At 42.4% G+C, this 15,874-nt stretch overlaps 1 protein-coding gene and 1 long non-coding RNA gene across 2 annotated transcripts; one reads left to right on the forward strand and one right to left on the reverse strand.

The window, feature by feature from the left end:
* Nucleotides 1-1,978: 1,978 nt before the first annotated feature.
* On the reverse strand, nucleotides 1,979-7,903 carry LOC115339709. The gene is made up of 3 exons (XR_003922808.1): nucleotides 7,775-7,903; nucleotides 5,750-5,824; nucleotides 1,979-2,117 (listed from the first exon to the last, which is right to left on the reverse strand). It is a non-coding gene; the product is annotated as an uncharacterized LOC115339709 (long non-coding RNA).
* LOC115339707 (C-C chemokine receptor type 2-like) lies at nucleotides 3,602-14,875 on the forward strand. Its single transcript, XM_030010076.2, has 3 exons — nucleotides 3,602-4,080; nucleotides 10,643-10,802; nucleotides 11,478-14,875. The coding sequence occupies exon 3, from the start codon at nucleotides 11,489-11,491 to the stop codon at nucleotides 12,557-12,559; it is 1,071 nt and encodes a 356-aa protein (XP_029865936.1). The 5' UTR covers nucleotides 3,602-4,080; nucleotides 10,643-10,802; nucleotides 11,478-11,488; the 3' UTR covers nucleotides 12,560-14,875.
* Nucleotides 14,876-15,874: the final 999 nt, after the last annotated feature.

Here is a 15,874-nt window from a genome sequence, read left to right on the forward strand (position 1 = left end):
TAAAAATATGTTGAACTCCCAATTTCCTTACATCTCAGTTGTCAAGTCTTACTTCTCCAAGGCTCTGTGAAATGTCCCAAAGCTGTGAGGAAGTGCTATGACACCTGAGCAGCTGATGATGCAACTTTCATATGCCATCAGTAGAAACTGTGTTTTGCTTTTATGTATCTTCCTAACTCTTCTAAAACACAGTGCCCCTTTAGAACACCTGCATCGGCATGAGGATGTAGGGGAAGAAGAGGACGGCCTTTGCAGCCTTACTTTTGTGACATGATGGGGAGCACACACAGTTTTCATGGGCATGAGCAGGGTACACAGTCTTCACAGTGCCCCAGTAAATCCGTTCCTGCTTCTGGGTAGGTCATCAGCAGGACTGGTCTTTAGATCTACAGCATAGGTCAATTCCTCTTCAGCAAATGATGTAGACAGCATTATCAAGCTTACCTGCTAAAAAAACACCTCAGTGCCAAAGAACAGCAAATTGAAAATATTTGGCTTGATCTTTTTCCAAAATAAAGAATGGTTTCTCATCACCAAAAGCCCCAAAGATTTCATTCAGGTTATCTGAAACATTTGATTGGGCTATAACTCAGTTTTATCCATGTACAGGTTAGCTGTCTAGTCTGAACTCGGTGTCTAGGCTTTCTATTGCTAACAAGAGCCCCCTCCATATGGTGATTCATTCTAGCCTAAGGTAGGAGTAGCTTAAGACAGAGGCGGTTACCCTCTGCAAATACCTACCTCTATTCTTTGACTATAGAGGGAGCCCTTAGACTAGCCAGCCAACTACCAGCTAAGGGTGGGAGAGACGATTCCTACAGCCTACAACATCCAGTTTGAAGGAGTCTGGAATGAATTACTTACTAATAGACCTCACAAAGTCCTCCTGTGTGCTCCTTCTTGTGCTAAACTGAAGTTGCCACATGACCATCCCTCTAATCTTGAGGACAGTCAGCCAAATGTCTGCTGAGGGCTACTGTGGATGAGGATGCACAAGAAGAATCTACTGCACAGGACTCAGTAATACATTTATTGAACTCCTTTTTCAACACAAAACATATACTTTATCCAATTTCACCATAAAAAGGCAGCCTGAAGCACACCAGAGGAATGGGAAAGCAACTCGATCAGTATGCACCTTCCCTCCTTGCGCTGTCCTGCTTTGCCTGAAATTCTTAAACATGCTTTGACACAGAGATTGAAGTTAGCATTTCTCCTTCCACATGGGAGGCCTAGAATATGATATGAGCTGCAAGGCCAGCACTTAATCTTTGCTATGGTCTTAGTGGCATACAGCTGAGGCCCAGTCATTTCTATTTAGGTAATCTGTTTGGTAATTTTACCAATATTTTTGCCAACAGTGAACTGTCTCCAGCTCTCCCTATCCTGCCACAGGAAGAGAAAAGAGACTTCTTCCAAGAAATCAGGAAAATTATGTCAGTGCCCTGAGTGTATCCCCATGTCTTGACTTCAGTATCCACATAACATTCTAAATTTAAGACAACAGTATTATTGTCAGAAAAAAGTAGTTCTCTCTTACATTCAGTGGTTGATGGAGTAATAGAAGCACATCATGGTTTGGTTCCCTTGCTTCAATTCTGTCAGTGGTAGTGTTGAGACAGCTTGTAGAAAGCCCCAGCTCAAGACAGTTTTGTTGCAGAAATTTTTTGTTCGTTTTTGATTTTTCTCTTTGGTACAACCAAGCAGTACTTCCCTGTCTATAGAATTTCAATTGATTAGCATGGCGAAGTTTATGTACTCTTTTCTTCCCTTCTTGCTCTTTCTAATTTTATAGATGGAGAACCTAAGCAGCTCTCTAATTTTGTAAGGCAAGCAATCTTTACCTGGCAATGCCTCTGACTTTGGGAGGCTCTTCTCTCACTGCTTCCTCTGATTCCATCTCCTAGGCCGTTCTTTGGATTAATGTTTATACAACTAGGTCTTTTTCCTCTCCCACGTGGGAGGGATTCAATCCCAAAATGCTGCATTTGCTAAGTTTCCAAAACTTTTGCCACTACTTACAGGCTGGCTCTGCTAGTTTCAGCCATAACTGCTTTTTGCTTCGGCAAACTGATAGAGCAAGCAAAAAGGAGGAGGTCGGTGACTCCAGAAAGTCCCTGAAGAAGGCAGAAGGAAGCCCCAGTGTCACAAGTCAGGGAGAGAAGAGGGCAAGGATTACTTCTGGTACCCCCAGACAATTACACCCACCTGTAGCCCCTGGGCAATGGACTCCAAAGGAGTCCCACTCTTGAAAGCTGAGACAAGCCCCTTCTCCAGGCAACCGCCCCTCTTTTTCATGGGGCAGCAAAAACGAAGTGCCTTAGGCAGGATTTTTGATCCTGCAAGCCAAGTATTTCTTTACCAGACATAGTAGTTCACAAAAGATTAAACTTGCAAATATAACTGCTGAACTAGCAGCTTGTACATTGAGTAGGAAGAGGTGTCCTGAGTAGTAAAAAACATAACTTTCCAGACAGCAACCCAGAGGGACATGGTATAGAAAGAAAATGTGGACTGTGTCCCTGTAGGGAAGGCCTTTTCTGCTCAGGCTTGAAGGCTTTCAGTGGTTTGCAGTCTGTATTTACAGCAAACTCTACACAGCCCCCTCCAGATCACCAGGAAGTGTTTATGTTCTTTCAGCCATCACAGAGGAGACCCCTCTTCCTAAAGCCTTGCTTGGGTGCTCCTTCTGAAACAGCTCTGTGAGTCTCTTTTGTACTCTCTGGAACACATGTGGTCAGGTTATGTATCACTGGTTTTATTGAAACTCCACATAGATTTTCTAGGCAATGACAAAATCCAGCTATAATTGTAGCTAGTCTTACAGCTTTTCAGGAATACTGCAGGAAAACAGCCAGTAATCTTAGAGAAAATGGTCAACAGCTGCTGCCAAAACCCTGCAAATTTGAAAAATGTAGTCTTGCTATAACTTGCTATAAAATTGTAAAAAGACTCCTCAGGGAGCAGATAAGTGGCCATATTACTCATCAGTCCTGGTTTATAATGATCACTTACACAGGCATCAATTATCACTCCAAACGCTGGAGGCTGTTGCAGCTGCAGTGCCAATGGCATTGGTGAAGTGAATGTTTTAAAAAAATAAATGCATGACACCAGCCTGTACACTCAACTATACTTCCTGCCTTTGAAGCAAAAATACATTTTAACCACATTCTCTTCTATGGCTTTCAATCCTGCAATGTCACCACATCAAAAAGGGAATGAGCTGCAGGTTCCAGCCTGCCTCATACAACAGCCTTTTAGAAGCGTAAGATCATCACAAATGGTTTTGCAAAAATTAGAATAGATGTTCAAGGAAGGGGTCTACACCACGCAGTGCAGAGTGGCGTAGACTGCATGAGCTTGTCACGTTACTGGAAGGAAGGCAGCTCCAGCACCGCAGTGCTCTGCCTGACCTAGTTAGCTCTGAAACCTCTGGACCTTGACTTGTGTCTCTTCACAATGCTCACCTAAGGCAAGTGTGATGCTGTCTAACATGACACTGCTTTGCATAGTATAAAGATACCCTTATTTTGCTTACAGATTCTTTTTCACTAGTGATGATGAAAGGGAGAACCATGTAGAAATTATGTAGAAGTCAGTCAGTGACAATGAACATGAAGAATACCTTGGTGGGGTTGTTTCAACAATCATTTTGGAGACCTGAATTTAATTTTAAAAGCATACATTCTGTGTGCCAGGTATTTCATACCACTTTCTGTTGAGCTGCAGAAATGTCTAGAGCAGCTAGAAATACTTATTGTCCCAAGAACAGGATTTCATGATATTTAACCACCCAGCCTTAACCCTGTAGAGATGCAGTAGTTCAGATACGGACTGCTCCAGTTCCAGCTGGAGCAGAACGAGTAGACGCCCATAACATCTTCATCCCTCAGTTCTGAACTCAGCCTGAAAACCAAGTGTTTTCAGAAAAGAAGAACCATACCCTTAATTCTTGTAATAATGTTTTGCAATAGATCACACAGGAAGTGCTGTTTCCTATTCTCAGATATAGGGTTTAACTATGTGCTTGTTCACAAAGAAGAAGACACCGTCAGACAAAACAAGCTTGATAAATCAGTGAGTAGCTAATTTTTTTTCCTTTTTTCACATGTAAATGTGTATATATAGATATAGATTCACTCAGTGGGGAAGTATATGTGCCTAATGACAGTGGCAGTAGAGCTACCATTCAAGCAGAGACACTATCTTTAAGAACAATTCGGTCTTGTAACTAGCTTACAACTCAGGATAAGGCTAAATGTGAGAGCAGAGAATTGAACTGGACAAATGATGTAGAAAATTATAATCTTTTTTGTACTAGAAACTTATTGGGTCTTGGTTTTAAAGCTGTTCCAGGAGGTCAGTAGCTTGAAAATGTATTCTGCTAATGATATAAACTGCTCAGACATGAAATCCTTCACACTTAATCTAACCTCTCCAAATCTAAGCCACATCTTGCTCTATCAGATGCAGATGTTCTTCATCACTATCCTATCACATGGTTTCTTTGTATTATTCAAGCATTTAATCTGTTAAAGGTGGTGTTTCATTATCATGTTATGAAGGGATATGTTCTTTGGGATTGGTTCCTCTTTTTAATGTGATGTCTCTGAGCCACCACACTAGAAAGCCTGTACTCCGTATCTCAACTAGAGATATCAGTTTTATGGCCAGTCATGATCTGGCTTGCAATTTTTGTTAATGAGGTTTTACATGAATAAAATTCATCAGTACTGCACTGGGATTGTACTATTCCCACACCCAAGGAGAGGTGAGCTCCTCTGCTTGGATAAATGAGACTTGCCACTTGGGTATTAGCAAAAAAGCTACAATAGCCTAAGAATATAATTTTTTTTTTTTTTTGGTTGTATATCAAATATGCAGCTATAGCAACATTTGCTTTCATGGGAGAATTGCACTGTCATTTGCCAGGAACAGTAGACAGTGCCAGAGCAGTGAGCTTGAACTTCTCTGTTGGAGACCCTTATAGCATGGGCATGACCCTGTGACATATGTTGGCAATCTCCACTCCAGACTATTATTCTTCTATTTTATACTTAATGTTTTATCTGAAGCAGTTTAAGCAGAGGCACTGAAAAAAAAAAAACCCTGAACAGAGATACTAGCACAGGATTTAGCCCACACAAGAGCAGAGCCCTCTCATACATATAGTCATGATTTGGAGGAAGACATTTAATAGCTGCCTCAAGTTTCTCTTTCTCAGAGTCCTTACTTTCAGTGCTTATGCTACTCTTTTACTGTACATTTTTTTAGGTAAGAACACCTCCTACTTCTTTTGTCTTGCGACCACATAGACTGACTCTATTTAACTGCAGAAAAGCTCAGAATTTTTACAAGACTGTCTTTCTGGTTTTGGTGGGGAATGGAAACAATCGGATCCTGAGGGTTCACAGAGAATTATAACTGTTTTTTCCAGCCCAGAACATATTTTTCCTTGAAAGTTCTGCGGGTATGAAGAAAAATCATCAGTTAGGAGGCAAGCAATTCTGAAGAGATATTTCTAATGCTTAGCTGTCATAAAAGAGGAAGAGGTTTCCAAAGTGAGGTTTAGTTTTGGAAGAGACTGTCTTTCCCCAGTCATATCCTGGAAAGAAATCCTGTGGTCATTACCACATGAAAAGATGTGTTTGAGGGAAACTATCAGTTCAGAGTCTTACACACAGCATTGAGTTTACACTTCCATCTTTTCCTTCAGCTTTCTTGGTAACTCAAGAAAAGTACGTACGTTTATACTTGCTCCTCAAGATGTCTTTCGTGTCTGCGCACTGTTTTCTCCATAGTTTTGCCTGTCCACAGACTCCTTCTGGAAAGTCAAAGGCGAAGTTAAAGAGATAGAGCTGTTAGCAGGAAACATCAGGCACCTCTCTTGCAACACCTGCTATCAGGATATGGTGTATTATTTTTCTTCATTTAAGTTTCAGTTATATTCTGTGCTACATTATACTTCTCTCTCCTCATAAAGTGCCCTAGAGGCTGCTGACATACTTTTAAGCTGACTACAAGTCATTAAGCTATTTCTTTTTCTGTATGACAAACGTTGCCATTTGTGAAAAGGAGGAGAGTGAGGGCAGGGGGAGTAGCACTGTATTACTCATTCATACACTTCAAAAGAGAAACCTTGTCTTAGACCAAAAAAAGGGAAAGGGAACTTTGGGGGTCATTCAGTTTTGATATAAGTGGCTCCATTAATGCACAGATGCTCTTCTAACTTGTAGTTATCAAATGTTCCAATTTCCGTGAGGAAACTTTGTCCAAATCCCCTTTACGGCACAGCAGACTCATTGAGCTGTGACAACTGCCATCCCTGAGTATGTCAGTGTAGCAACTCAGGAATTTGCTTGAATGACTCTAACATGTAAATGTCTGATAGTCCTACCAACACCTAGACATTTCTATAGATGAAGGTGACACACTACAGATAACAACTAATACTCAAGAGCTAGCAAGGCTTCTCTCAAAGCAACTGAAATACAAAAATCTGAAAAGACATGATTCAGAGCTACATCCTCATTACAAGAATCTCTGATGTTGCCGTAAGTGCAGCTTTGTTAAAACTTAAAAGAAATGAAATTACATTTATTTTGGCTCGCAACATTACAATTATTAAGAAAATAAAATTTTCTCCATTCCAACCTATAGTGCCATCTTCTCTGCAAGAACTCTTGTCCAGGGTGCAGGTATCTGGCCCAGGTCTTGGTCATACTTCACTGTACCCAACTTCTTGGAGACTCAGAACATAACCAGTCCTCTGAGGGGAAACAAGAGTAGCCTCTTAATGGACGGCTCATATATTTAGATGCTTTTGCATGATAAGCACACCAGATAAATTAGAAGGGAAGGAGGGCACCAAAGAGAAAGTTCTCCTCTTATATTTCTACCTTAGGTTTGACTTGGTTGCCCGCTGTTTGCAGAAATCATCTAGAATTTCTGTTAGCAACTGTGCTGGTTTTGGCTGGGATAGAGTTAATTTTCTTCATAGTAGATAGTATTGGGCTATGTTTTGGATTTGTGCTGAAAACAGTGTTGATAACACAGAGATGTTTCAGTTACTGCTGAGCAGTGCTTGCACAGAGTCAAGGCCTTTTCTGCTTCTCACCCCACCCCACCAGTGAGCAGGCTGGGGGGGCACAAGGAGTTGGGAGGGGACACAGCCGGGACAGCTGACCCCAACTGACCCAAGGGATATTCCAGACCATATGACATCACGCTTAGCATATAAAGCTGGGGGAAGAAGGAGGAAGGGGGGATGTTCGGAGCACTGGCGTTTGTCTTCCCAAGCCACCGTTACATGTGATGGAGCCCTGCTTTCCTGGAGATGGCTGAACACCTGCCTGCCCATGGGAAGTGGTGAATGAATTCCTTGCTTTGCTTTTCTTGCGTGCGCAGCTTTTGCTTTACCTCTTATCTCAGCCCATGAGTTTTCTCACTTTTACCTTTCTGATTCTCTTCCTCATCCCACTGTGAGGGAGGTGAGTGAGTGGCTGCATGGAACTTAGTTGCCGGCTGAGGTTAAACCACGACAGCAACCAAAACTATCCTGTACATGCAGAAGCCATGGGTGTGTGGGCAGGAGAGTGGGCATGATGGCCGCATGCAGTCCATAAAGTAAACGAGAAGCCCTGCAAATTAAAATCATTAAGACTTCCTGAATATTCATCTGTAATTTTGGGAAGGAAAATAAAAGGGAAATAAGCCAAATAATCACAAGTTCCGAAATCAGAATCTCTCAAAAAAGCCCATTTTTACTTACAGCACAAGAGCAGAGATAAACCTGGAGATTTCTTTGCTACCACATCCATTTCTGAAGGTTCATGCCTAGATAATTTTAGATCCAAAACCAGACTTCTTGTCAAGGGTTACAGCTTCTGCAGATGTTCATTTCTCAATGAAAATTGGAAAAATGGTTAACAATAAATGAAAAAAAAAATTCAAATGCAAACAGTAGTTTCCAATAGAATTTGTTAGCCAGATCAGTTTTCTAGAGTTCTTTGTGATTAACTTTGCTTGTGTGCAAAGGATAAGGAATTTTTTAGAAACCATTTCAGAAAATATTTGTAATATTTTGTGCTTGTTGTGAAGAGAATCTGACTTCTATGCAAATGCTTAAAGATTTCCCATCAGGTCATAGACAGTAAACAAAATAACCACAGCACACGCTGTCTTTCTAGGCAGCATCAGTGTGAATTGTATGGGGCAGGAGCTCAATTTTGGTAGTGGGAAGGTGTACTGGGTCTGGCTGGGATGGATTTAATTTTCTTAACAGCAGCCTTTATGGTGCTGTCTTTTAGATTTGTGACCACAGCTGGGACAGGTGACCAAAACTGACCAAAAGGATATTCTGTGCCACATAATGTCATGCTCGACAATATAACTGGCCAGGGGGAAGTTTTTCCAAAGTAGGCGTTGCTCAGAGACTGGGTCTGCATGGTGGGAGGTGGCAAGCATTTGTCCTTGTATCATATTTCGTGTTTTTTTCTGTCTCCTTCACTTATTCAACTGTCTTTATCTCAACCCACAAGTTTTTCTTACTTTTGCCCTTGTGATTCTCTCCCCTATCTCGCTGTGGGGGGACTGAGTGAGTGACTAGATGGGGGCTTAGCTGCCAGCTGGGGTCAACCCATCACAGCAGACAAGACTTGGGCAGCAAAGCAGACAAATCTGTAGGGAATCAGTTACCTTTAGTTCTGCTACTCCCACAATTATCTTCTGTTTTTAAGTCCCAAAATAAGTTCCAAACTACATTAAAAAAAATTATTACTTTGTATACAAATACAAAGAATCAAGACTAAGTGTACCAGGGGAGGTTTAGATTGGATATTAGGAAAATTTCTTCACTGAAAGGGTTGTCAAGCATTGGAACAGGCTGCCCAGGGAAGGGATTGAGTCACCATCCCTGGAGGTATTTAAAAGATGTGTAGATGTGGTGCTTAGGGACATGTTTTAGTGGTGGACTTGGCAGTGTCCAGTTGACAGTTGAACTTGATGATCTTAAAGGTCTTTTCCAGCCTGAATGATTCTATGATTCTACAGTCCTACGATTATATATATATATATATAACTGCACATATATATATGTATACTTGCGCATATACACACACAAATTGTTCTAAAAATGTGTAATCAATAAGATTTGTTCAAGAAGATTATTTCTATTATATATATATCCACTGAGATAAAGACCCAGATTAAAACTAAGTCTTCTGGATGCTCTATGGTCTGTAGTTAAGTGTCAGGAAATAATCCTTTCCTCAAACAGCTGAATAGGCTGACACAAGCTTAAGACACTTCAGAAATTTCACATACTACAGCTCAGAATGACCCACCATGTAATAAAATTGAGTTTCTACTAAGAAGCAGACGGGCAGCGTGACCCTGTGTCACTCCAGCCACAGGCTGAGTTTCTTCAGTTACATTTAGTCTAGCAGAACTCAAGTGCAGAGAGAATGAAGTGGTGGGTTTGAGAATGTGGTCTCTGCAACAGACGTCTGCAATCACACAGCATAGACCTTGCCATTGAAAAAAGTGCATGGCAGGGCTGTAAGCAGGAAAGGAGCAAACGTTGCTGCACTGCATGAGTGGTCAGGGAGCCCAGAGCAAGTTGGGGCAGACGCGCTACCTGAAGCCTTCTGTGTCAGAAGCAGTCTGTTGCCTTTGTCAAGAGAACAGGCATCAAATGGCCAGGAAAATGCAGATTTCAAAACCATCAACCTGCTACGAACAGCCACCGATCTGCCATGAAGTGCCTGACAAAACCAGTCATAGTGACACAGGAAGAAAGAGCAGCCCTTTCACCAGACAGCAAATAGCTCTGTTTGAGTGCCTACCAAGCGCATTGATTTCACTTCCCCACTAAGTGACCAGGAAGCACATTTGGTCCCTCTAACACCCGTCTTCACAAAATCCCGTTCCCAGCTTGTGATGGGGGACACAGGAATTCTTCCATTTTCTCTGGGGGTCTGTGAGAAGACAGTTCTCCTCAACTTTCCAGAGACCAAATTACACAAAGCTATGCTTCTGCATCTGGCTTGCAGTCCTACCAGGGACTTGGAACAGGGGGAGGTGACAGGAAGGGCTGACATCAAAGTCGCAAGCCTTTACCTGCTCCCACTACAACAGAACTTGCCTGAGCGCTTTCACAGCTCTGCTGCACACTTACCTCCCAGGCCGCGACTCCTTCTTGCAAGGGAAGCCCACTCCCTCCAACAGTCCCCAAACCAACACTGGAGGGACAGAGAGTTTGGGCAACCCCTGCGCTCCCTCAGGTACTGTGTCACCTCACTGGAAACACTGACTAGCAAAGGATGAAGGACGATATCAAACAACCACTACACATGAAGAACTGTTAGTGCACACACAGAGCGATGGCTGTATCTGCCTTTTGCCTCTGCACCCCCTCCAAGACACTTTAGCCCATCTCAACTTTGGAGCTCCTGAATCACAGCTGCTAAACAGCTACTAGAACAAGGAATCAAAACTTCCTTCATCCCCGAGCACTGGGGAGGTCTTCCAATTGACAGGAAGGTGCCACAACAGATACAGCTGTTACAGGCTATGCTGATAGCAGCCGTCATCTTTGATGCCGTTTGCCAAGGTGTTTGCCTACCTGTTCTTTCCACAGGACTGCACGCCGTCTTCATTCCAGACCGACCTAAGACCAGCACACTTCCATGACCTACGCCTGACCCAGACCCTGTAAAGGACACAGTGTTTGCCATTTTAACCCGGACCAACGCTGCCGACTTGCTGCTCTGCAACACCCAGGACAGCAGGTCCACCAGGTGGGTATGTTTAGTACTGCGCAACGGTCATTTCTACACCTCCAGTGACCTGATTCCCACAGGCGTTAAGGCTCCCAGGAAGTCACAAACAACCTGAACAAGCGGCAGTCAGTTCTGTTTCACCCACGTCACAGGGCCTTTGCAGGCACCAGTTTACACCTTGCCAGTGCCTGGTCCTCCTTGCGTGAGGGCTAGAAGACGGGCTGGCACGACGAGAAGGTGGCCAGGTCCCAAGGAGGAGCACGGCTATGCTCTGCATGCCAGCTGCTGTGCTTTCCTGTTGCTGCCATGCTGGCTCACTCCGCCCCTTTGGAAAGCCACTGCTGAGCACAACAGCCCCCAGCTACCCATGCATTAAATTCATCATTCCTCCGCTGCTGGCTGGGTCAGGCAGCTGACAGGCTCTACGGAGGAGGAAAAATGCACCAGACAGCGCACACCTAGGAAATGACACGCAGCAGCACGCTTCCAACATGCAGCAGTGTGACTTCATAGGTATATAGATGGGTTTCCTGGGAGCTCTGCAATTTCATTCTCTTCCACACTTGACGTAGTAATGCTTACGTGCTTAACAGCAAAAAGCATTCCAGATGAGGAGGACATCAGTGTGTTTCATTCCCCTCACCGCCAAGCTTGGGGTTTCCCCTCGTTTAACATCCTTTTCTTCCTTTCCAGACCAACACACCATGGAAAACCATACCACAGACTTAGGCGACTTGCCACTGACAACAGAATTTGACTACAGCGATTCAGCTCCATGCATGGGGACTGAGGAAAAGCACTTTGCAGCAAAACTTTTGCCACCGCTTTATTCTTTGGTGGTGATATTTGGCCTCACAGGCAACATGCTCGTTGTCCTCATCCTGGTAAAATACAAGAGATTGAAGAGTATGACTGACATCTACCTGCTCAATTTGGCAATATCTGATTTGCTGTTTGTATTTTCTCTCCCTTTTTGGGCTTATTACGCTGTTCATGACTGGATTTTTGGGGAGGCGCTGTGTAGAATTCTCTCAGGTGTCTACCTCCTTGGCTTCTACAGCGGCGTCTTTTTCATAATCCTGTTGACCCTGGACAGGTATCTGGCCATAGTGCATGCAGTGTTTGCTTTAAAAGCTAGGACAGTTACCTACGGCATCCTCACCAGCGCTGTCACTTGGGCTGTTGCTATTTTTGCCTCTGTTCCTGGGATAATATTTCACAAAACTCAAAAGGAAAATTCACGTTATACTTGCAGTGCTCACTATCCAAGCGATGCCACAATAAATTGGAAGTACTCCTATACTTTAAAGATGAACATCCTGGGACTTATTGTTCCAATGCTCATTATGATTTTCAGTTACTCACAAATTCTAAAAACATTATTGAGATGTAGGAATGAGAAAAAACAGAAGGCAGTCAGACTTATTTTTGTGATCATGATTTTTTACTTCATCTTCTGGACACCATTCCATATTTCTTCTTTTTTGTATACATTTCAAAGTTCGCTTTTTGTCCCAAATTGTGAAATCAAAGGTCAACTGGAGAAAGCAATCCAAGTGACAGAAACAATATCAATGATCCACTGTTGTATCAATCCTGTGATCTATGCATTTGTTGGAGAAAAATTTAGGAAATATCTTTATGCCTTTTTCCGAAAGCATGTTGCAGCCCACCTCTGCAAAAAATGTCCAACTCTTTATCGTGAAAAATTAGAAAGAGTTAGTTCCACATGCACACCATCCACTGCAGAGCATGACATCTCTACTGGACTCTAAAAATACATCAAAACATTAGTATATGTTGCATCACTCGCTTTGCCTTAAGGACTGTCTGACGTTATTTAAGATCTTTATGTCAACCACTACCGAAAGCTGTATGACCTTCAGTTCTTGTAGTTAACTGTTCCCTGCGGTTACAGCATTTTCCATTCTTTAACAGAGCCAGCCAGTTTTCTAGGAAACATTAACATCATAGCTGGATCACATCAAGATTTGAATGGGGCCCAGGATAGTATGATTCTGTTTCTTTACCCAAATTCTATCCAATGAAGAAATGCTCATGAGATTTACCCGGGGGGGAATACAATATTGAAGAGACCAAGGAGTAATATGTCATCTCACAGGAGCCATTTACTGTTATGTGAACGTCGTAAGATAAACACTGGGAGGAAGCTTTGAGGATTGATGTACTTGTTTAGTATTCAACATTAATGGAGCACCTTTTGGAAGTGACTGTATTCTTTCTGGAACACGGTCAGGCATTTGATAGGGGGAGGCTTTTAGTTTTCTTCATTTCCCCCCCACACTCTTTCTTTTCCCTACATGAATAAAAGATGTTTCCATAAAAAGGAATTTGAGGATGAATATGAGATATATCAAGATAATATCTCTCCTCTGATGGGAGAGTTGACTGATCTTTATCTTACTGGGGCCATTTAAACCAAGGATTTATCTGTTAGCTAATAGTGTAGTCATTTTTAAACATTATCCTTTTGACTATAGACTAAGTTATAGTATTTTGATTTTAGTTCTTTAATCTTATGCCTGTCATAAAATTCAGTTTCTGAATTTTCTGTTCAGTTGCTAACATTTTCCAAAGTGGGCTTTTAATCAGCAATATTGTGATTTTTGTGGGTGCAATTTTGCAAGTAACTGCGCACAACAAGTCTACTGACTGCACAGCAAGATAATGAGGCACCCTCAAAAAACATGAGCTTGTTTCTGGCAAATCATATCCCTCCAAGGAAAATAGCACTTAACCAATAAAACACATCAGCAAAGATCTGCAAGGCCAGAATGAAAATTACCTTGGTATTTGCTACACAAGATTCTGTATGAAAAAATACCAGGACCCTCTGAAGGATTTTGGAGACTGTGACGGCAGTACTGAGTGGAGGCCTCGCTAGCTCTGGACAGGTAAATCATATGTGGAGAGGAAGACTTTACATGGCAGATGCAGTAAGTGTGTCAGGCTAGGCTCCTGCATGACATGCTCCTACATGCTCTTCATGTACACAGTCTGATGTTTGGGATACACTTCTAGGCAGACAGTAGCCTTGGAACTGCAAAAGCAGCCCATTGCAGAGGAGACATACCTGCTCTGCCTTCCCAGGAGAAGAGTGCCCATAGCCAACTGGTGCCTCAATTAGAAGTGCATGCTAATTGAAGACTTGAGACCATTAGTCTACTGGTGTCTTATGGCCATATACTTACGCCATTATTAGGAGTTTGCCTGTAAAAGCAAGTGGTATTCTAGGGACATGATGTTAGCAAAGAGGAGGAGGGAGGGGCATAGTGGAGAACTTCTTGCTTCAAACTGTAAGGAAGTGCAGGTGAGCACTCCTTATGCAAATGAACTTTTTTTCTGATTTACTTCAAAGGGCACCGCTCATGCATGTAAGGCCTTGCTCAGGGAAATCTGGAGGGGCAGGTTCAACTAACCTCCAGGCAACATAAGGACACAAGAGGGGATTCTGCACTACTTAAGATTAGACACATGATTCAGATGCCTAAATTAACAGCAAATATCTTCAAGGTCCTTCAGTGGTCAGTAGAGAATAAGATATGCCCGAGTCAGAAGCAGACATATGATTTAAATGGCCTCTGGGGAAGATTACCTGTCCAACTGTAGAAGGAACCTGGAAATGCCAGCCTCTTAATTTAGGTATCAGATGCCTTAATCTAGGTGGTGCAAATACTCTTCCCCCTCTAGCCTTGTAACATCAAGCATCAAGGCAACCATTAGTTGTTAGCTTTTATCCTATCAGCTATTATAATCTGGCCATTACCTTGTGAGGTTAATAGACACAGATAGACTAAAGAAAGGACCAAAAACTATCCTCACAGTAAACCTTCTTGCTTGGAAATAGTATTTTTCCTTTCTTTTGTACTTTTTTCCTGCACTGAAGTGAAAGCACCTTTTTAGTATTAAAGCATAAATTAGTTCAGTGTGATACAAAACCTGCTGCAACTGCGATATTTCTACCACTGTGTTTTATTTTAAATTCTTGTCTTGTTGGAATTACGTTTCTTCCTGTTTTCATGTTTTCAATGCAGTGAAATTAATAAAATCTGTGTCTGAAAAACAATGTATACCCTGTAGCCCATGTTCTCCTCTGTAACTAAAAGGGCATCAGCTCTGCTCTCAGAATGGACATGGCAAAAAAGGCAACCATGGACTTAAACACTTGCAATACCACACTCCAGCAAAAGAAACCAAACTGACCAAGCAGAGAACTGTCTGCCCAGTCCAGAAGCTACTTTAGCTGGCACAGCTTTTATCCACCCATAAGCTTGAGAAGAGTGCATTATAATACCTCTGGGAAAAGTCTGTGGCCACAGATTTTAGATGGGTGAAATTTGGAGAAACAGGGCTGTGTATGTTACAAATAGGAGAAGAGGAGAAATAAAGAGGCAAATAAAAGATGGCACTCTATTAATATTGGGATAAAAACAGGATTCTCCATAGACTTTCTGCAGCTAATTTCAGATCTCCTTGCACTGTACAGAGTGACCCCAGTCAAGCGGTGTGCCTGATCTCCCAAGTTTTATGTGTAAGGAACTTTAAGCATTCAAAGTTCAATATGGAAATATGATTCTGCTTCACGATGTCATCCTCCCTGTTCCACTGTCCCAATTAATTTTTTCAGCCTACAATCCACACCTCCTCTCCCCTGCACACTCTTTTCATCTATCCACCATGGGATAAGCTAAATTCTATACCCACTGCCTTTGTTTTCTGATTTTCATTTTCTACTTTGTGCTGGCAGGAACACAAACAAACTAAACCTAAAGATTAGCTTATTGTTATGTTATGCGCCCAGGCGGGATAATCCTTGGTCCTTCATGGCAGCTTTGCACCAAGACAAGCAAGGCTCTAGTTCTGTGGCAGATTTTGAGTCTTAGATGTGGCTGCAGCATGGTGTAGCTCCAAATTAGGCTAGCAGGACTTCAGGCAGTCTGGTCACAGTGGGATGAAGCTACCCATGGGAAAGGTTTAACAAGATCCCCAGTTCCTATGAAAAAGAATGCAAGTCACCTTGGCAGAGAAGCAGGGGAAATTTTACTATACGGGAGAAAAACATTCCATAA

The sequence above is a fragment of the Aquila chrysaetos genome, chromosome 3 (assembly GCF_900496995.4).
Source record: "Aquila chrysaetos chrysaetos chromosome 3, bAquChr1.4, whole genome shotgun sequence".
Taxonomy (NCBI): domain Eukaryota; kingdom Metazoa; phylum Chordata; class Aves; order Accipitriformes; family Accipitridae; genus Aquila; species Aquila chrysaetos.

Coding starts and splice junctions, on each gene's coding strand:
- LOC115339707 (XM_030010076.2), top strand. CDS start 11,489: ATGGAAAACCATACCACAGACTTAGGCGACTTGCCACTGACAACAGAA.